Source organism: Castor canadensis, chromosome 2 (assembly GCF_047511655.1).
Source record: "Castor canadensis chromosome 2, mCasCan1.hap1v2, whole genome shotgun sequence".
NCBI classification, from domain to species: Eukaryota; Metazoa; Chordata; class Mammalia; order Rodentia; family Castoridae; genus Castor; species Castor canadensis.
In genome coordinates, this window is record NC_133387.1 from 145,114,649 (window position 1) to 145,135,148 (window position 20,500).

At 38.8% G+C, this 20,500-nt stretch overlaps 2 protein-coding genes across 5 annotated transcripts in view; one reads left to right on the forward strand and one right to left on the reverse strand.

Moving 5' to 3' along the window:
• Positions 1 to 14,972, forward strand: part of Pigb (phosphatidylinositol glycan anchor biosynthesis class B) — a 61,828-nt gene extending 46,856 nt beyond the window's left edge. The window contains exon 14 of the mRNA XM_074065993.1: positions 14,950 to 14,972. The gene's annotated coding sequence lies outside the window, so the exon portion shown is untranslated. The remainder of the gene's footprint in view (positions 1 to 14,949) is intronic.
• Positions 1 to 20,407, reverse strand: part of Ccpg1 (cell cycle progression 1) — a 47,844-nt gene extending 27,437 nt beyond the window's left edge. For 2 of the 4 annotated variants that reach the window (XM_074065990.1, XM_020159692.2), the window contains exons 1-4: positions 20,269 to 20,407; positions 6,002 to 6,070; positions 2,983 to 3,097; positions 281 to 357 (exon numbers count right to left, since the gene is read on the reverse strand). In XM_074065990.1, the coding sequence (XP_073922091.1) occupies positions 281 to 357; positions 2,983 to 3,097; positions 6,002 to 6,061 (252 nt within the window). In that variant the 5' untranslated portion in view covers positions 6,062 to 6,070; positions 20,269 to 20,407. Of the gene's footprint in view, positions 1 to 280; positions 358 to 2,982; positions 3,098 to 6,001; positions 6,071 to 19,900; positions 20,039 to 20,268 lie in introns of those variants that run through there. The other 2 variants (XM_074065989.1, XM_074065991.1) reach the window with 2 other exon arrangements.
• Positions 20,408 to 20,500: the final 93 nt, after the last annotated feature.

Here is a 20,500-nt window from a genome sequence, read left to right on the forward strand (position 1 = left end):
GTTAAAAGAACAAACCCTCAATGAAATACTAATACATTATTTTTCTGAATCAGAAGACTGGACTAAGATGTAGCCCAGTGGTAGAAAGCATGCTTAGCCCTGGTTTGATCACCAATATCAACTAATCTTATGGTTTAATCTTAAAATGGATCAATTTTTCTGCTAAATTTGCTTATAATTCATATACAACTAGAATGTATAACTAGAAATAGAGGCTTCAAAGAGTGTTTTCTATAGTACTGTCATCTCTACAGCTGCAGAGTAAAGTATGGAAGTTTACCTCAATTGCTGACTTGGTTTCTTCCAAAGCTGGATAAGGAGTTTCTTCAACTGATAATATGCCATCTTGGCTGCTTTCTGATATAAAGCAAAGATCAGCAGAATTATTTCTTTCTTTAAAACACTCTGTTGACTTACAAAGTGTCAGGGTAAATAAAAATCTACTCCCAATATGCTATTCTTGCTAACAAATCTGAATTATCTGTAACTGTGAGAGAACAATTTATTGAATTGAACTCATTTAGGACTTATTAAGAGCTGAGATGAAAGCTAATTTGACCAGATAAAATCTCTGCTTTGCAATACTAAAATTATTTAACCAATGGTGTTTCTGAAAGCCTATTAATATGGAAAATCTATTCTTAGATACCTGGTAGCACATTTGCTAACTTCTTAAAAGATCACTCAACATTCCTAAAGAGCAAAAAATATTTGTTAGTGTGTGCTTGAAAATGTCAGCTTATCCATTACCCTGTGTGTTGTGTGCACTTCATTTAACTCTGCTGTACTGCATATATTGTGTACATGATGAACAAATAAATGCTAAATTTTATACCTATTCCCTAGACAGTAAAGAGGTTGACAATATAAAAAACAATTCCTAAATATCACTATTCAATTGGCTATCAATAGCTGGTACTTAAGAATCAAAGCTATGTCTTTAAATTTTGAATGATTCACCAGACTGGAGGTGTGGCTCAAATGGTAGAGCACCTACTTCGCAAGCTTGAGATCCTGAGTTCAAACCCCAGTCCGTTATTTATATACATATATATATATATATATATATATATATATATATATATACACACACATACACACAAAATGAAAGAATCACTATAAATAATAAGCTATTAAAGCGAGGACTGAAAAGAACATAAAAAATGATAACACTACAGAAGATAACTCTCCTAAAAAAAACAAAAAAACAAAAAAACCTACAAATGTAAAAGATTCAGTTCACCTTTTTTTTTTTCGGCGGGGATGGGGGAGAAGGAGAGAGGGAAAGGTGACAGAGCCTCACTGTACAGCCCAGGCTGGTCTGGAATTCACGATCCTCCTGTCTCAGTCTCTTAAATACTGGGATGACAGGTGTGCAGCACTGCGCCTGGCTTACAATACGTACTTTTTTTTCCTTTTTTTGTGGTACTGGGGAGTTTGAACTCAGGGCCTTACACTTCCTAGGCAGGTACTCTACCACTTGAGTCACTCCATGAGTCCTGTTTTTTGTGCTAGGTATTTTCAAAATAGGGTCTCCAAAACTATTTGCCCAGGGCTGGCTTCAAACCACCAAGATCCTCCTGATCTCCACTTCTGAGTAGTTAGGATTATAGGCATGAGCCACTGGTGCCTGGATCACAATATATTCTTAATGAAAAAGAGTATAAAGTAGAGCTGGGGAGGTAGCTCAGTGGTAGAGTACTTGCCTAGCATTTACAAGGCCCTGGGTTCAATTCCCAGCAAAGAGGAGAGCATGAAGTGTTAATATAAGCTAAAATATAAAAATATAACAAATATAAATTTATACAAGAACATACACTAATCATCAATAGCAATTATTTCCAGATAAAAGTATAACAGTAATTTTATATTTTCTTGGCTTATCTTTTTCCTATCATAAGCACAATTTTCTAAATGTAGTCTAACTTCCCCAAAGAATAAGAAAAACAAGCATTACTTTTGTGTTATACAGACCCACAAAACCTTGAGAGAGAGAGAGAGAGAGAGATGTATTTGGGTCCAAGGATTACTAAGTATGGAAGCCAAGGACTATAAGTACAGAATTTTTTTGACGTGTGACTAGATGCATTTTTTAAAAGAGGCTACTCATAGCTTTCAGACTCTCAAAGGAATCCGACCCACAAAAAATGAGAATCACTGCTCAAATGAGAATCACAATCAACATGCGAGGGTGGGACTCGTAGTCCCAGATCTGGGAGGCTCAGGCAAGAACTTCATGAGTTCCTGAGTTCTAGGCCAGCCTGGGCTGAATGAGGAAACCCTGCCTCAAAATAGAAAAAAGAAAAGAAGCAACAAGTACAATCTCATCTATTTCTGATCTAGACACATCTATTTTATTCACCTGAAGTGAAAATGTTCCATTTACTTTGAGTCTTAATGCAATTTTCTAAAGTTTAGGAAGTAATTGAAATACAAAGATGAGCTCATATAGATAGTAATTATTTGGGAATCGTGTTTTCTATATACATAGTGTGGGCTTCAAATCCACAGGAAGTATGCACCACACAGATGTAGAAAAGAGATGGTGAAGTACCACCTTACCATACTCTAACTCTAACCTTCTACAGCATATTCACTGCAGAAGTGCCTAGCGACTTGCATGAGTTGTACTTTTATACATTACTGACCATAACATTAATAATGGCAAGTAATTATAAAGTGCCACACTTTACATTTATTGTATCTCAAACCATGTAAGGCTGTGTAGTCACCAGTTACATCTGTAGTATCAAAGAGTATCTAGAGGCCCAAACGTAGTACAGCTGCAAATAAGTCCCTGAGGCAGATTAGAAGCACTGGGTTCTGCAAGCCTTCAAAGTTTCACCTAGTCCACACTCAAGTTTAGTTCTTCATGACCTGATCACTACGATAAGCCAGAAAGGCTAACGAGAGAACACCACCAAGACTCACAATGTCACGCTCATATCCTACTTTTACAGTAGTGAGAATTTAACAACTTACCTCCCTGCTCTATCTGCAGTACGTGTAATTCCTCTTGCCCTAAAGATGAGTATTCTGGGGTGAGCTCACAGCTGTCACTGGCTGTGACAGAATTCACCATCTCTACATCAGATCCCTAGAGAAAAAGGAAAATCATTCAGTTGCCTATTTTCACTCAAAGCTGGATTTGATTACATGCAGATGGTTTCATTATTCAAAATCCCAAACACTGCCATACCCAAAGGGAACACATCTGTTCCAACTAGCTTTGTTGAACTCAGTCCATAAAAGACTTGAACAGGGAAACTCCAGAACAGACTCACAAAGTTTAAGTCTATGGCAAATGAGCCCAAAAGTAGAATGCTTACGCTATTTTATGAGCCCAAGCAATATATCTGAATCTCATAAAAATCATTTTCAATCTCAGGAGTATCTATACTTACCTATTTTTATTAATTAACTTCTATTTAACATTTATGGAAATACACTAGACAAGGCACTTTGCTAGGTGTTGTGTGGCATAAAAGATTCAAATTCAAAACTGAAATTCGCAACTTACTCAAAGAAACAGCCACATGCAAATAACTACTGCTTATGGCAATGTAAATCCAAGTAGGTGAGATTACAGGCCCACTCCATACACCTATCTAGACTATTTTTTATTCTGAAGTTATCTTTTCTAGTTTGATGTCAGACTGTCTTTAATTAATAAAACAGAGAACTCTGAGTTTTTTTCCCTCATGTCTAATAAGTTAAACAAAGTTAACCGTAAGTTGATTCTGGTTCACCTACATAGCACCAAGGCATATTTTTCTACCAATTCATAAATCTGAAAGGGTTAAGTTCTCCTGAAATATTGCATAACTCAATACAGCAAAAATTCAAAGAACAGCCTTCAAGTTGAGTCCAAAAGAGAGTTCTAAATGTAAGACTTCAAAAGATTGCCTATAGTGGCAGGAAAATGGTAGAGGCAAAGGCAATGTCAGAATTGGCTTGAGGATTACTGGGGAGACCAGTTCTGGACTAAAGCAGAACAATGACAATGGAAAGGAAAAATAAACACATTTAAGAGACAGCAAAAAAGAGTAGAACTTGGTAAATAGATACAGAAGAGAAATGAAAGCATAAACATGAAACCCAGGCATAGTGGTGCACGCCTATAATCCCAGCACTCAAGAAGCTGCAGCAGGATGATCTAAGAGTTGAGAGATCAGCCTGGACTAACTAGCAAGACCCTGTCTCAAGTCCCAACCTTCCCAAAAATGTACAGACATAATTTACTGTGAAATGATGTCTGACACAAGTGGCTAAGTGCCAGACAGGTTTGCTGTTTTGTTCTACCCTACAGACTCACAACTAAGATTCCTACTGCTGCCTTGCTCCTTTACTGTTAATTGTCCTTGAAGGACAGATGTTGCTTATAAAAGCTGATCTAACCTATGTATAAACAGGTTAAAAATAGAAAAGTCACATGATTTTTTAAAAGGGCAGGCAGGGTGGCTCAAACCTGTAAACCTTGCTACTTGGGAGGAAGTCATCAGGAGAACTGCAGTTTGAGAGCAACCCCAGCAAAAAAATTTCACAAGACCCTATCTCAACCAATGACAGGGCACCATGGCACCTAACTACACAGGGAAGCATAAATAGGAGGATTGAGGTCCAGGGCTACCTGGGCATAAAACAAGACTTTATCTCAAAAGTAACCAATGCAAAAAAGGCTGGAGGTATGGCTCAAGGAGTAGAGAGCCTGCTTAGCAAGTGTGAAGCCCTGAGTTCAACCCCCAATACCACAAAAGTAAAAAAAAATAAAAGAGGGTCAGACAAACTACTGTAATACCAGCACTTGGGTTCAAAGCTAGCCTGGGCTAAAAACATAACTCTGTCTCAAAAAAAAAAGGATTACCTCAATCCATACTAGTACAGTTACAATGAACTTTTCAAACTGTAAAACAGAAAAAGCAATCTTTCTTTGTTAATGTTGTTTCGTAGAAGAAATGATCAATAAATTTGTCTAAGCCTGAATTACCAAAATAATTCCTTGAAAATATGATTACTTTTTTTATTAATGAAAGAAAACAAGTGAGTCTTTCAAAATCCTAAAAACAAATGGAGGAGATATCTTACTGCCATTTTGAACTGTGTGGTGAGCAGCAAATGTCGCTCCCTTTCCCTCATTTATCCCTACTTTATCCTGCTATACTAAAATAAATCCTAGCTAAAACTTACAAAAAGCAAAAAAGATCAAATGGAAAAACTATATATAAATCTATCAGAACTTTGAACAGTAAGCTGATTTTGATTTTGCTGTTTCTGTTCATCAATATCCTCATTTTTTTTTCTATAGTGAGAAAAAAATCGGTATGAGAAAATAATCTATTTATTATGTTCTACTTACATACAGTCATTGCATGTGTATCATTTTCTACTATAAAACTTGTTTTGTGATAGAGTTCTAGCCATAGTTCTTTTCCTATCAAGTTTTCCATTTTGTTTCTGGTCTGTTCAAAACCAGGCTTGGTATTTCTAATTACATAATCAGTAAAATTATTTAACTTTTCTAAGTTTTAGTTTTCTCAACTATAAAATGAGAATGAAGGCCAAGCATGGTGGTACATACCTGAATTCCCAGCACTCAGGAGACTGAGGCAGGAGGATTACAAACTGGAGACCAGCCAGGCCTACACAGTGAGACTCTTCTACCATATCACCCCCCAAAAAAAACAGAGAATGAAAATAATCTATACCACAGTGGATTTTTAAACATTACATGAGAATGTAGATAGAGCAAAGGTCTAATCAGTAATAAACTTTAATAAATACTTCCCTAAAGTCTCAAAGCTAAGGAAAGCTATATGCAGTAACGTAAAAGGTTCTGACCCAGGAAGAGTTTTAGCAGTGAAGTTTAATATGTATGGGAAAATGTGCAAGCTACAATGAACATCTGGCTTAAATATAAAATGCTGGTCTACAAATAACTGTTTACATGATTGCTAACACTGAGATTACAAACAGCCTCCATAAAAAGTAGTAAATAGCATACCTCATGATTGATGACAGTCCAACCACAAGATGAATCACTGTCACTGGAATTTTCAGACATTTTTCAGGTCTACAAATACAAGAACATATTGACTTGTGGGACACATTTTGTTTTTTTAACATTCTATAGGAGTTCTATATGTGACACAAGTATGAAAAGTGGCTTACTGACCTCCAGATGAAAGGGACACAATCCATCCATACACAGATTTACCATATAGGACATGATATGACTGTATACCTACTGAACAATTACAAACTTCTTAAGACAAGGAGCTGTCCCTGAGCTACAATATGGAAAATCATGTTGTTGGAATGAGGAAGACAGTTGAGTCTAGAAGCAAATACAGGGTTTGAGCTGGCAGAATTGAAGAGGAAAGAGAACCCAGTGTTATCACAATGGTGAATGGGGAACAAATAGAAACAGTAAAGTCCTATATTTTCAATGAACAGTGAGGTTTAAAAAGGCTGAAGAAAAGAAGAAACCAAGAGAGAATGGAAGTGCTCCCATTCCAAGCAAAATGAAGTCTATGTGTTAACAAGCTAAATTTTTCAAGCAGAGAATAAGCACAACCAAATCAGTTTTTTATTAAAATAACTGTCAGCAATGCTTCAGCTGGATTTTATAAAGCAGGGGAAAAGGGAAAAATATCAGGGATTGGTTCAAACTTGTCGTCAATGGCGATAACCTAGATTCAAGTCCTAAACCAGCATATATGGGTCACTCTGACCACTTTCTTCTCCCTTTTCCATCCTAAACTCCTTTAAGCGTAAATATCCATCTCAAAAAGTGAATGGTATTCTAACATGTTCTGCACACCTAAATCATATGTTTCTTTACTGCACATACACCACAAACATGTTAGAGCCAACTTGATGGCTGCTGTTTTAGCAGAACTCTTAGTACAGACAACATGGAACAAGTGCTCAAATGAGATCAGGGCAAAAATATACATCTGAACCATGTATTCTGAAAAATACATGGATTTATTATATAAATATATAATATATAATGTATAATTATATATATCTGAACCATGTATTCTGTAAATTAATAATTAACATTTCAAACAGAAAATACACCAGCATGGTGTTGCATGCCTGTAATTCCAGCACTCAGGAGGCAGAGGCAGGAAGATCCAGTTCCAGGTCAGCCAAAGCCATATGTGAGACCCTGACTCAAAAAGTCAAAGAGACAGTCAGAGAGACAGAAGAGAGAGAAACTACAAAGAGGATGGCCCTTACCTGTAGAAAAATTAGCGTGAGGTTGCAAACCAGACAGCATTTTTAAAAAATGAATAAACAGGTACAAAAAATCAGAAGTAGAGATATTACATAAACCAGTAATGGGTATGTAAGACATAAACTAGATGTCTAGTTCCCCATTAAGGAAAAAAAAAAAATCAGATTTGATGATGCTGGAAGGATTTCCCAAGTGAGAAAGAGAAAACAAATGCTAAGAACAAAGGCAAAAAAAATGTTAAGACTATAAAAATTTTTAAAGAGGCAATTAATCTAACGTGAATGGAACAATAAAATATTAAATTTGAATTTTTTAAAATGTCATATTTTATGTGGTATCTATACACAATGGAATTTTATGCAGCCATGAAGAAGAACGAAATGTTATCATTCGCTGGTAAATGGATGGAATTGGAGAACATCATTCTGAGTGAGGTTAGCCTGGCCCAAAAGACCAAAAATCGTTATGTTCTCCCTCATATGCGGACATTAGATCAAGGGCAAACACAACAAGGGGATTGAACTTTGATCACAAGATAAAAGCGAATGCACACTAGGGAGATATGAGGATAGGTAAGACATCTAAAAAATTAGCTAGCATTTGTTGCCCTTAACACAGAGAAACTAAAGCAGATACCTTAAAAGCAACTGAGGCCAATAGGAGAAGGGGACCAGGAACTAGAGAAAAGGTTAGCTCGAGCAGAATTAATTTAGAAGGTAAAACACATGCACAGGAAATTAATGTGAGTCAACTCCCTGTATAGCTATCCTTATCTCAACCAGCAAAAACCCTTGGTCCTTCCTATTATGGCTTATACTCTCTCTACAACAAAATTAGAAATAAGGGCAAAATAGTTTCTGCTGGGTATCGAGGGGGTGGGGGGAAGAGGGAGGGGGCGGAGTGGGTGGTAAGGGAGGGGGTGGGGGCAGGGGGGAGAAATGACCCAAGCATTGTATGCACATATGAATAATAAAAAAATTAAAATTTAAAAAAAAAAGTCCTATTTTAGCCAGGCATGGTTTGGGGCCAGCTTGATTTAAGAAATAAAGAGTGAATTTTGCTAACATATATTATAAGCACTTTTATAAATGTCACAATGTACTCCCAGTACAACAATATAATAAAAAAATTAAATTAAAAAAAAAAAGAATAAATAAAAGCATAGTTTAAGGTGGGAAACAAAAGCTGGAGGCATGGCTCAAATGATACAGCAAGGCCCTAAGTTCAAAACCCCATAGCACAAAGCAAAAAAGGAAGGGAAGGTTTCATAGATTTGAGAAGACAAGGAAAAAACAAAAAACATTTTTTATATGACTGAATAACCAACCACAGAAAGGAGAAAGTACAAGAGTTTCTGGCGTAAGTGACAAGCTAACTGGAGAAAACATCCAATATGAAGCAAGTACATGGTGCTTTGGATCAAGAAAACTGGCCAAAGCCTAAGAAACACTCATCACCATGCGAAAGCTTCCCTCCTTCCCTCTGCCGGCCCGCAGTTAGCAGCCCACATTTTCACTGCTGCTCAGTCTAGCCTTCTGAGGCTTACTTGTGCTTTGTTTTTTTTCTTTTTTGGAGGTACTGGGGTTTGAACTCAGGGTCTCACACTTGCTAGGCAGGTGCTCTACTACTTGAGCCTCTTCCCAGTCCTTTGTTTTCTTAATAATCTTCCAAAGCTTCCAGGTAACTGACCGAGATACTTGAAATGTATGTTCTCCTACGCCCTGGGTGACTAGGTAATTTTCATTTAAACAGTTCTTGTGAACACATAATCCCTAGCCCTTTTTTCTTTCCTTGGCAATGCTGGGAGCTAACCCAAGCACTGAACTGAGCTATATCCCCAGCCCTAGCTTTCAATTTCTAATAAAACACACTCTAATATAGCTCTGAGGATGAAATGAACACTTTAGGACATTTCAAAAGAAAGTACTATACACTACTAAACTGGGACAACTTATCAAACCTGAATTCTCAAATCAATGAGCCCACTTTAATCAGGACCCAATTTAATTCTGTTTACTTCCTTGGGAGGAAAGGGCAGGTTTGTCCTAATCAATCCAAATAAGAAAAAGCAAAATTCTCCCCTGGCCATATACCATTGTGGCAGTTTGGGTAAGTGCACAGGCCTACTAAAAACCCCCCAATTTAATTCAGCTGTTCTCAAAAGCTAAGTATAAAGAAAAGAAAAGCAGAAAGAAGTTAAGAAAAAGTAGAGAAACAAAAAAGAAAGGCAGAGTGCACTATAATTAAAGCTTTAAAAAAAAAAAAAATCCTAACCTTAGGATAACTGAATTTCAGATAACTAAAAACTAAAACTTCACCTTGACTCCATCTCACCTTACTCCTTACCCATCCCCTCTTCTAAACCCTAAAATGACTTCATCACTGCCAACTTCATTTGTGGTAACAACTCCCAAACAGCTCCTCTACTCTACCCTCCAGTTTCAACTCCCTTTTGGTCAACTTTACAATGTTACCATACTAAGCCTATTCCCTTACTGAGTCCTGTAAATCACTCAATCACTTAAAATTGGTATCCAGTGCCTTCCATACAAAATTCAAACTCTTAGCCTGCTATCCTAGCTACTCAGGAGGTAGAAATCAGGAGGATCTCAGTTCAAAACCACCCTGGGCAAGCAGTTCACAACACCCTAACTCAAAAATAACCAACACAAAAAAGGGCTGGCAGTGGAGTGGCTCAATGGTAGAGCACATGCCTAGCAAGCTTGAGGCTCTGAGTCTAGACCCTAGTACCATACACACACACACACAAAGAAATCCCTAAGAGTCTCATCTCATTTATGAAGCTAATTTTGATAGAAAAAATAATTCTATACTAGTACAATCATACATTCTCCAGCAAAAAAGAAGCTTAAGGCTTATACTGTCTTAAATCCATTCATTTACCCAATCTAAATTCATTAAAAAATACACCAATGTAGCAGGGGCAGGGAGTCTTGTCCACTTGGAGCTTGAATCCTACTGGGAGTTGACTCTTATTTCACTGAATCTGAACCCTATGCTCCAGGACAGCAAGAAAAGGGAAGAAACTGTCTCAACCTCTGCTTGTTCTGACAAATGGCAATGAACCACCCTGCCCTCACAAACTCCCAGGAAAGACAGATCTCCCTTCCTAAAAATGACTTTCAGCAGCTATGTGCACACCTGTAATCTCAGTACTGAGGAGGCTGAGGCAGGATGATTGTGAGTTCAAGACCAGACTGGGCCACAAAACAAGACTCTCTTCTCAAAAAAAGAAAAGAGAAAAGAAAACAAAAATTCTCCCATACTATGTGCTTCTATAAATTCCATTGATTTTCTCCCTCTTTGAGATGTTCCTCACTGATGAACTTTCTTCCTGCTGCAGTAGCCTTAAAAAGAAATTGTCCTGTGCATTTCATCTTTCATACTGGAGATATTCAGTCACCAATATAAACAGATAAAACACAATATAGAGCATATTTGTTGAAAACATGCTATGATGAAAACATGGGAAAAGGAAACAGAAAATGCTGATAGAAAAGCTTCACTGAAAAGGTATACTGTATATGAGCAAAGACCTGAATGGGTGAGGAGGCCATTATGCAGTAGCTGGCAGGAGAGCATTAAGATCAAATGAACAGCAGGTACAAGTCTAAGATGAAGCCTGTGCCTCAGAAAAAACAAGGAGGTCTATGTAGGTAGAGCAGTGTGACCTAGCAGGAGTAGGAAGAAATAAGACAGGGAAAAAATAGGATAAAGTCAAGGTGGAGGACTATATAGCACCTTACAGGTATAGTACCGGTATAGGATCTAAGACTGGGTTTTTACTGAGTGAAACTAGAAGTCACAAAGAGTTTTAAGGATAAGAATGAAAGATCACTCTGGCTGCCTACTGAGACAGCAGTAGGGAAGCAATGACAGAAGTGGGAAGACCATTTGCAAGGATACTCCAATACTCCAGATGGGAAATGATGGTGGATTGGACCAGGGTGGTAGCAGTAAAAAGAGTTAGTAGATCGAGTGATTATACATTATGTTTTTTGTTGTTTTGTTTTGTTTTGTTTTTGAGGTACTGGGTTTGACATACTGGGGGCCTATACCTTGAGCCACTTCATCAGCCCTTTTCTGTGATGAGTAGCTAGGATTATAGGCATAAGTCACCAGCATCCAGCTTATACAAATGTTTTAAAGGTACAGCCAACACAACTTCTTGATGTATTGAATAGGGGATATGACAGGTGACGCATGACCTCAGCAAATATGACAATGAAGGGCCATTAAACCAAAGACTTCAAAAGAATAGGTTATGAGGAAAAAAAATTAGTAAACTGGTTTAAAGCATGTTAATTTTGACACAGCTATTATCACATCTAAATGAAAACATCAAGTGCTGGAGACTGGAATTCAAGGGAGTGCTATGCGCTTAATTCCTCTTATAAAATGCTATGTGACAGTTGTCAAAACCTGTAAGCCAGGAATAGTGGTTCATGCCTGTTAATTCCAGCACAGGGTAAGCTAAGTTAACAGGATCTAGAGTTTGAGGCCAGTCTGAGCTACGTAGCAAGTTCCAGGCCAGCCTAGGCTACAAAGTAAGACCCTGTCATTCATTCATTCATTCATACATACATACATACATGCATACATAAATAGGGCTAGGGATGTGAATGTATAGCTCAACTGGCAGAGAGCCTGCCTTTACTTAGTAAGGACAAGACCCTGAGTTCAAACCCCAGAACCTCCAAAATAATAATAATAATCATAAAAGAACAGTATTAATTTTGCCTCATTTAATACAACTGGAATGAACTACCTGAAATGATGGTACCCCTCATCATGCCTGAGTAGCTACCTCTTACTATGGAGAAAGTAAAGTTTCCATTTCTGCATCTTCTAGAAGTACGTATGACGGAGAAGAATGGGAGCACTAGTATCCCACAATTCTAAAATTCCGAAGTAAAGCGCCCAATGGGCTGTAGATAAAGGCCCCAAAATGCCGCTGTGCTAGGAGAGTTAGTCTCAATGACTTAAGAACCTATTTCTAAAATGCTTTTCCAAAGAATAAGAAAATGCCTTCACTTCACTTGACAAAGGGCAGAGAATATAGCTATGAAAACTCTAAAAATGTCTTTTATAACTAACTCTAAAGTTTTGTCCAACAGTAACCCTGGGGAAACATTTTACATGAGCCTGTCCGGATTTGGAATATGTGATCTTGCAGTTATCATTCAATAAATACTGAACTTACTGTGCCATAAGCTATTCCAAGTACTGAGAATATGTAATGAAAAAAATCCTAGCACTTGACTGAGGCAGGAGAATCTCAAGTTCAAGGCCAGCTTGGGCTACACAGCAAGACACTGTTTGAAAAATACAAAAATAAAGAATAAAAAATAAAGTGCCCAGACACAGTGGCAGCCACCAGTAAGTCCCAGCTACTATAGGGCCTGAGGCAAGAAGATCACTTGAGTCCAGGAATTCAAGGCCAGCCTGGGCAAAAAACCCAGACTCCCATCTAAAAACAAATTAAAAATAAATAAAAAATTAAAATAGACAGGCTTGGTGAAGCAGTCAGAAGACTGAGGCGGGAGGACAAGGAGTTCAAAGTCATCCTGAGCAAGGAGAAGACCAGGGACAGAGAGATGGGAAGGAGGAGGGCAGGGTAGGAAGAGAGAGACAGCAGCATGTTTTGACATGAAAAGGCTATAGTGTAAGAGCAAGTCAGAAAATACATATAATAAACACCTATTAATGTTTCTGTGTGCTTATTTTCAGTGCTGGGAATTGAACCCAAGGCCTTGAACATAAGAAAGGGCTCCACCATGGTGCTACACCCTAGCCTCTAAACACTGCAAGACCTTGAATTTTATATACATTGGGGGGGGGGGCTGTAATTAGGTTTGAACTTAAAACCTCATGCTTGCTAGGCATTGGCTGTACTGCTTAAGCCATGCCCCCAGCCTATATTACACTTTTAAACAGTATTTTCGAATTCAAAAAGACCCATAAGGCCGGGTGCCAGTGGTTCATGCCTGTAATCCTAGCTACTCAGGAGGGAGAGATCAGGAGGACTGCAGTTCGAAGCCAGCCTGGGTAAATAGTTTAAGAAACCCTATCTCAAAAAACCCTTCATAAAAATAGGGCTGGTGGAGTGGCTCAAGGTGAAGGCCCTGAGTTCAAGTCCCACTTCCGCAATAAAAAAAAAACCAAAAAATTACAAGTAATGTGTCTGCTAAATTTCCAGTGATCATTTATTAGTTTTATAATCCACAGGAAAAAAATAAATATTATTTAAATGAAAAGACAAAACCCAATTTTAAGCATAGTGAGTGACAGATACAACTCCCAGAATATTTTGGATTACCAGTTTTTCTAAGACAAGTTAAGGAATTAATGGGTTACCTTAAAATTATTACTATCTGATCTGGGTACAGTGGTACACACCTGAAATCCCAGCACTGGGGAGGCTGAGGTGGAAGTTTACAAGTTGGAAGCCAACCTGGGCTACATAGCAAGACCCTGTCCCAAAAACGCAGTTACTATCTGGGTTTGATGAGTTGAGTCCACAGTACAGAAATTAGTACCTATATCAAGATGTAGGTTGTGGCACGTGAGTGGCTCATGTGGTAAAGCACCTATCTAGAAAGTGTATGGCCCTGAGTTCAAACCCGAGTACCAAAAAAAAAAAAAAAAAAGACGTAGGTCCTAGGAGTGACGAAGTGGCTCAAGTAATACAGCACCTGCCCAGCAAGCGTGAAGCCAAGCTCAAACTCCAGTACCATGACGGAGGGAGGGAAGAAGGGAGGGAGGAAGGGAGGGAAGAAGGGAGGGAGGGAGAGAGGGAAGAAGGGAGGGAGGGAGAGAGGGAAGAAGGGAGGGAGGGAGGGAGGGAAGAAGGGAGGGAGGGAGGGAGGAAGGAAGGAAGGAAGGAAGGAGAGAGGGGTAGGTTCTGACTGGAGGTGTGAGTCAAGTGGTTTGCAAGTGCCAAGTCCTGAGTCCAAACTTCAGTACCCCAAAAAGTTAAACAAATAAAGATTAGGTCCAATGGTTGTCCTACTATTGGTTACATTTATCGTGAAAGTAAATGCAAACATAATCCATCCTGCTGGGCACTGATGACTCAAGCCTGTAATCAATACTATCTACTGGGGAGGCTGACATCGGGAGGATCCCAGTTCCCAAAGAGCTGAATAACTCCATCTCCAAAATAAGCATAATAAAATGGACGGGAGGTGTGACTCAAGTGCACCTTGCTTTGCAAGCCAGAAGCCTTGAGTTCAAACCCCAGTCCTACCAAAAAAATAAGTAAATAAAAAGCTTAAAAAAAAAAAAAAAGATAATTCATCCATAGTAAGCCCAGGCTTTCCTAGGTTGTAATGAAACAGAAAAACACTGAAGTCTATCACTACAGATAGGTAACTAGAACCATCCAGAAAAGGAGGAATGAGTTCACAATATCCAGAAAGAGGCAGAAATTCTGTTACATACAGCAAATTAACTTTTTGATGTAGAAAACAGTTCTGCAAGAGAAATGAGTCAATACATGATTACTTCATAAATTTCCTTCTATGATGTAACATCCTTCCACATTTGAAGATAAAAATTACTTTTGCCTCAATCTGAAGACACACCTTTGATTTAAAAAAAAGTTTGAAATAAAGTGAATGAATGATATGAATTCAAAACGTTGAAGGAAAAGTCAAGATACTTGCTAATACTCCTTTCATTAGTTTCTCCAAGAAAACACCTGAAAGAGCTATCAGATATAGAAGACTGGCATCGCTATATTCTGGCATTACCTGGATACTACTGTAAGTCCCTGGTGGCCTCTTTCCACTTTTAAAAGAAGTAAGTAAAACTCCTGGGATCTGACTTTTTGGTTTTTTCTATTCTCAATTATTTATTTTTTATTTTTATTTTTTCTTTACTGGGGATATGGGGATAAAACTCAGGACTCAGTGCATGTTACACAAACAAACCACTGAGCTACATCCTCAGCCCCTGCTATTGTTCTTAACGGGCTAAAAATATATATTCCTTAAATACCTATTTTTTTATTTCAAACATCCTTTTAACAAAAGGATAATTTGCTCTAATTTTCTTACAATACCTTCTATTCAAGAAGGAAAGCTAAAACTAAAGGTATTTTATACATTTTTATGATGCTCCATTTGTTGAAGTTTGTGTACATGATTACAGAATACAAATGCACTATTTGTTACTTTCTAGTAATAACAGTAGTGAATAAAGATGTTATTTGAGTTACCAATTAATTTTATAATAATTAGTTTATAATGGTCCATTTTATGTGGTTTTCTTTTTTTTTTCTTTTGCAGTACCAGGGTTTGTACTCAGGGCCTACACCTTGAGCCACTCCACCAGCCCTTTTTTTGGGAAGGGTTTGTTGGAGCTAGGTTCTTGAGAACTATTTTGTCCGGGCTAGCTTTCAATGGCAATCCTCCTGATCTCTGCCTCCTGAGTAGCTAGGATTACAGGTGTGAGCCCAGCTTACGTATTTGTTTGCCTTTCACTATCACTTACCTATATTAACTCTGACAATGTCCTTAAACTATATTTATAAATTTCTAAGACTGTTTTTAAGTGAATGTTCTATGTCAATCTAACTTGAAGTTAATCTCAAATAGTCAGATACTGTAATGGCCAGGATTAATTTCCCCAGAAGGAGACATGTAAACTCCACTGCTTACACACACTAAATATCTCTCAAGAGGACCTGGGATTTCATATTTAAGGTAGCCTCACTGCTCATGAAATTAACTTAAAAGTTCCACTTTAGAACCTTAAAAAACACAGACACTTCCTGTTAAATAAGAGTAATGATCTCTCTTTTACCTTTAAATGTGAGATTAAGACAAAAATTAAAGGCCCAACCACAGAAGTACATTATTGTTTCAGGGCTGTTGCATGCAGTAGCATGCACAGTCAAAGTTATGAGAGAAACCAGATAAGAAGATGTTATCAAGGGCTATCAAGAAATCAGATGAAACCCTGATTAACATTTTTTCATCAACCTTCTCCATGAAAAAGTATGTATCCCATCACAGGTTCATACTTCAAATGCATATATGTGCTTTATGAAAATGCCCCTTAAGCAAGCCAAAAACACTTTTAGTAGGTAGATCATCCCGCCACCTCCAAAGTGATTTCATTTGCATATCTGATTTCATCTTCACAAATATCCCAGGAAGGCAACTGGCTATTGCAAATGGAAACAAACAGACATTAAAAAAAAAAAAAAAAAAACTACCTGCTCAGCATCATTAAATATTGGGATTCCCATTCCACACACTTTTACATTTCACTATGCTGGCAAAGAGTTTGAAGGACAATGGCTTATGGATAAGTACTGGATAAAAATTAGGTTTTTGGCTTCCTATGATGAAAAGAAGAAAATCTTTAACTTGTGTTATTTTCTTATACTTATACTGAAAACGCTGTGGGGTCTTCAACAGCATTCCACACATTAAATTCCTTTTTTTTTCCCCCCTATATGTGGACACTGGTGGCTCACACCTATAATCCTAGCTACTTGGGAGGCTGAGATCAGGAGGATAGAGGTTTAAGGCCAGCTGGGCCTCCATCTTCAAAATAACCAGAGCAAAATGGACTGGTGGTATGGCTCAAGCAATAGAGCTCTAACTTTGCAAGTAAGCGCCCTGAGTTCAAACCTCAGTCCCAGGAAGAAAAAAAAGAAAGAAAAAGAAAATTATTATGTATTACTTACATTCAATCCTTCACACATTACAGGGCTAACTTGCCTTTTATACTCAAGTTGATAGATGATTTGACCAAGTTTTTTTGGTGTAAGACAGTGGAAAAGACCCCCTGAAACCAACTTATATTTGTAGCTGTTTTAATCTAGTCAAATATGCAGAACTGCCAGAAAGAAAGTTCTTGAAAAACAGTTATCACTTAGAATAAGGCAACTTCCTCACCTTAACCACACAAAAACAATTTGGCCTATAGTGGTTCTTACTGTTAGATGAGTCTGAATTTTCTATTTTAAATACTGGGGGGGTGGGAGGGAGACTTGATGATGTTTGTTCATGTTCTTAACATTTTTAGAAACTATTCTTTTTATGTTTGCAGCTCACACTTAATTTTTAAAAACCTTTAACCTGACAAGAATACAATCATACTATAGAACTATAAAGGTAGGAAATATTGAAAAGAAATTGAAATCTGGAGACAGCACCTCCAAAGAAGACAACTTAAGAAAATAAAACATGAATACTATTGTCTGAAAAAAAAGAATAGATCATTTGGGCTGGGAGTGTGGCTTAAGTGGTAGAGCACCTGTTTAGCAAGCCCAAGGCCCTGAGTTCAAACTCCAGTGCCACCAAAATAATAATAAATTAATGGACACTTGGGATTGAGGTAAATCTCAAATTTTCTTAAGGTTGATGATAGCAAAAATGCACACAAATATTCCTATAAAAGAACAATGTAGTCCTTTAAAACAAAACATGGGGGCTGGAGGCATATCTCAAGAGGTTTGTGTTTTTTGTTTTTTTTTTTTTTTTTGAGGTTTGTGTGTTTGCCTAGCAAGTATGAGGCGGAGCTCAAACCCCAGTCGCACCAAAAAAAAAAAAAAGAAGTAGGCTAAGGTCATGGAGTGGCTGAACCAGTAAAGCGTCCGCCTAATGAGCATGAGGTCCTAAGTTCAAAACCCCATACTGCAAAAAAAAAAAAAAAAAAAAAAAATTGTGGCTAAATAACGTAACTTATCTGTCCACATCCAATATAAAAGTAATAGACAATAAAACAAAAACAGTCCAAAAACATCAAGCATATAAAATAGAGTACGCAAAGTGATTCAAGGTTAACCAGCTTAAAATGCCTGGTATAATTCCATCAAGCCAGGTGTAGTGGACCCCTATAATTCCAGCTACTTGGAAGGCTGAGGAAAGAGGATCAAGAGTTGGAAGCCAGCCTTCGCGCAGTTAAGGAGATCCTATCTCAAAAACAAAAGACAAAAAGGGTGGTACCATAGCTCGAGGGCTAGAGCCCTTCACTAGCAAGTGGAAGACCCTGGGTTCAATCCCCAGTACAGCAAAAAAAAGGAAAGAACAAAACTTTATTTTCACTGGCAAATGCTTACAAATAAGAAATTATACTACATCCAGATCTCTTCAGCAGGTACAATCTTGTGTTACATGATGGTTTTACAGAAATAACCAAGATTGCCCAGTCTTAAGAAAGGTTATGCATGTCTGTCTGATTTTACTGCACAAGGTGAATAGATCAAAAGATGAGATGTACTCATGCTAAGCCTAATTTTTTTATTCTTTGTAGTACAACTAATTCACTTCTGGTCCCTTTTCTCCAAAATAATTTACATTTACATTCACATTGTGGATTCAGCACAAGTACTGTTTTTTTGTTGTCATTCACTTTCAAGGACTGGAGATGTGGCTAATGGTAGAGTGCATGCTTTGCAAATGCAAAGCCCTAAATTCAAGCCCCAGGCCCACCCCCCCAAAAAAAAAAAAATCAAGTCACTTACAAAAACAGTATTTAGAGATTTCATAAGGTTTTTAAAGTTTTTTCAACATTTGGAAAATACAGTATAGTATTGGAACAAAACTTATAGTTTAACATACTAGAAAAAGTTTTTTTTTTTTGTAAGTACCCTTTGAGCCTTACTTCCAATAGAAATATAATCACCTAAAAAAAAAGAAATACAATCACCTACTCTATGGCCTAGTACACAAAATCGATTCTAGTTTTTGTTTTAATTTTTGGTGGTACTTGGATTGAACCCAGGGCCCCAAAATGGGGTAGGCAAGCACTCTTTTTAATACAAATTTAAGACAGGGTCTTGCTGAATTGTCCAGGCTGGCCTCAAACTTGAGATACTTCTGCCTCAGCCTCCCCAGTAGCTGGCATTACAGGCGTGTACCTCACCTGGCTCAATGGGTTCTTTGACTAGAATTCCACCCTTAAAGTAAAAGGGCTAAAACTCATTAACACCTTCTACTCTCCCGGTTCCTTCCCAGTGACCTGAACTCAGGGAAGACGAGTAGACCATTCACTCTACGTGACAAATATCCCCTGGGAAAGGTCAGGCCTACCAAAGTTCAAACCTTAAGTCAAACATGATGCGGTAATCGTGGCAGTTCACGCACTATCCAGTAGCTGTGACCTTATGGAAGAAGCAAGTCCCTTCTACAATTCGCAGTACTGAAGCAGCTACCTATCCAAGCTCCAAGAAAACACCATTCAGTTTCTTCTCTCTGTCTCTCTCTGTGTGTGTGTATGTATATATATGTATATATATATATATGTATATATATATATATATATACATACACACACACACACATATTCTTAAATAGAGCTCGAGCAGGTCAGTGCAAGTTTCACACACCCAACAAAATACCTTGATTGATTGAATTCCTTAAAATTAAAATTGGCGCGCCCAATGGCAGAGGACTGGGATAAATTAAAGTAAACATGTAACGCGCACAAGACATTGCGTGGGACAGTCGCCACTGGGGACATAGCCATTAGGAAGACCGGCGCTAGAGGGTACAGAAGGGGATTTGATCATCAGAAATCTCCGCTGCATTATTCCACATTTAATCTTTCTATTCCTGGCATCACAGGGCTCAAACGTCACCGAAACGGGAGGGGGGGATGACGTACATCAGCGCTTACCATATGGATTCCCCGTCGGTCGGTACCGCGAATCCCCTCAAGTACCGAAGGAAAAGAGGGTTCCGAGGTAAAACAGGGTTCCCTGGGCCGTCGGCTCCCCGACGCCTGGCGCACGGATGGGGCTGTAGACGGGCAGGGGTCGGAGGCTGCAAGGCCCTAAGACCCACCGACGCCCGGGGTCGGCTTGGGCCGCGCACTGCCGGCCGGGGAAGGTCGCCGAGCTGCCGCGCGCAGGGAGCCGCAGAGTCCGAAAGCCCACTCGCGGGAGAGCGCGACCGCCCCTCTGCCCGCGGGGCGGCGGAGTCCAGCGTGGCGGCCGCAGTGCCCACGGCCCGCCCTGAGCCCCCTCCCGGAGTCCAAGCTCTTACCTGACCGGGCAGCGCCACCTCCACCCGACGGCGCTAGCTGTCACGACGCCGGCGGTCACCGCTCCGGGGGCCAGTGACGCCTCTCATGAAAAACAACAACCTGCTCGCAGGCGTCCAAGGCCGGGAAGCGGCAGCGGTTGGCGGGGCAGGGGGAACGCAGTGCATGTCGGGAACTGTAGTTCCGTCTGCGTCTCCTTCCGGCGTGGCTACGGAGGAAAGAACTACGACTCCC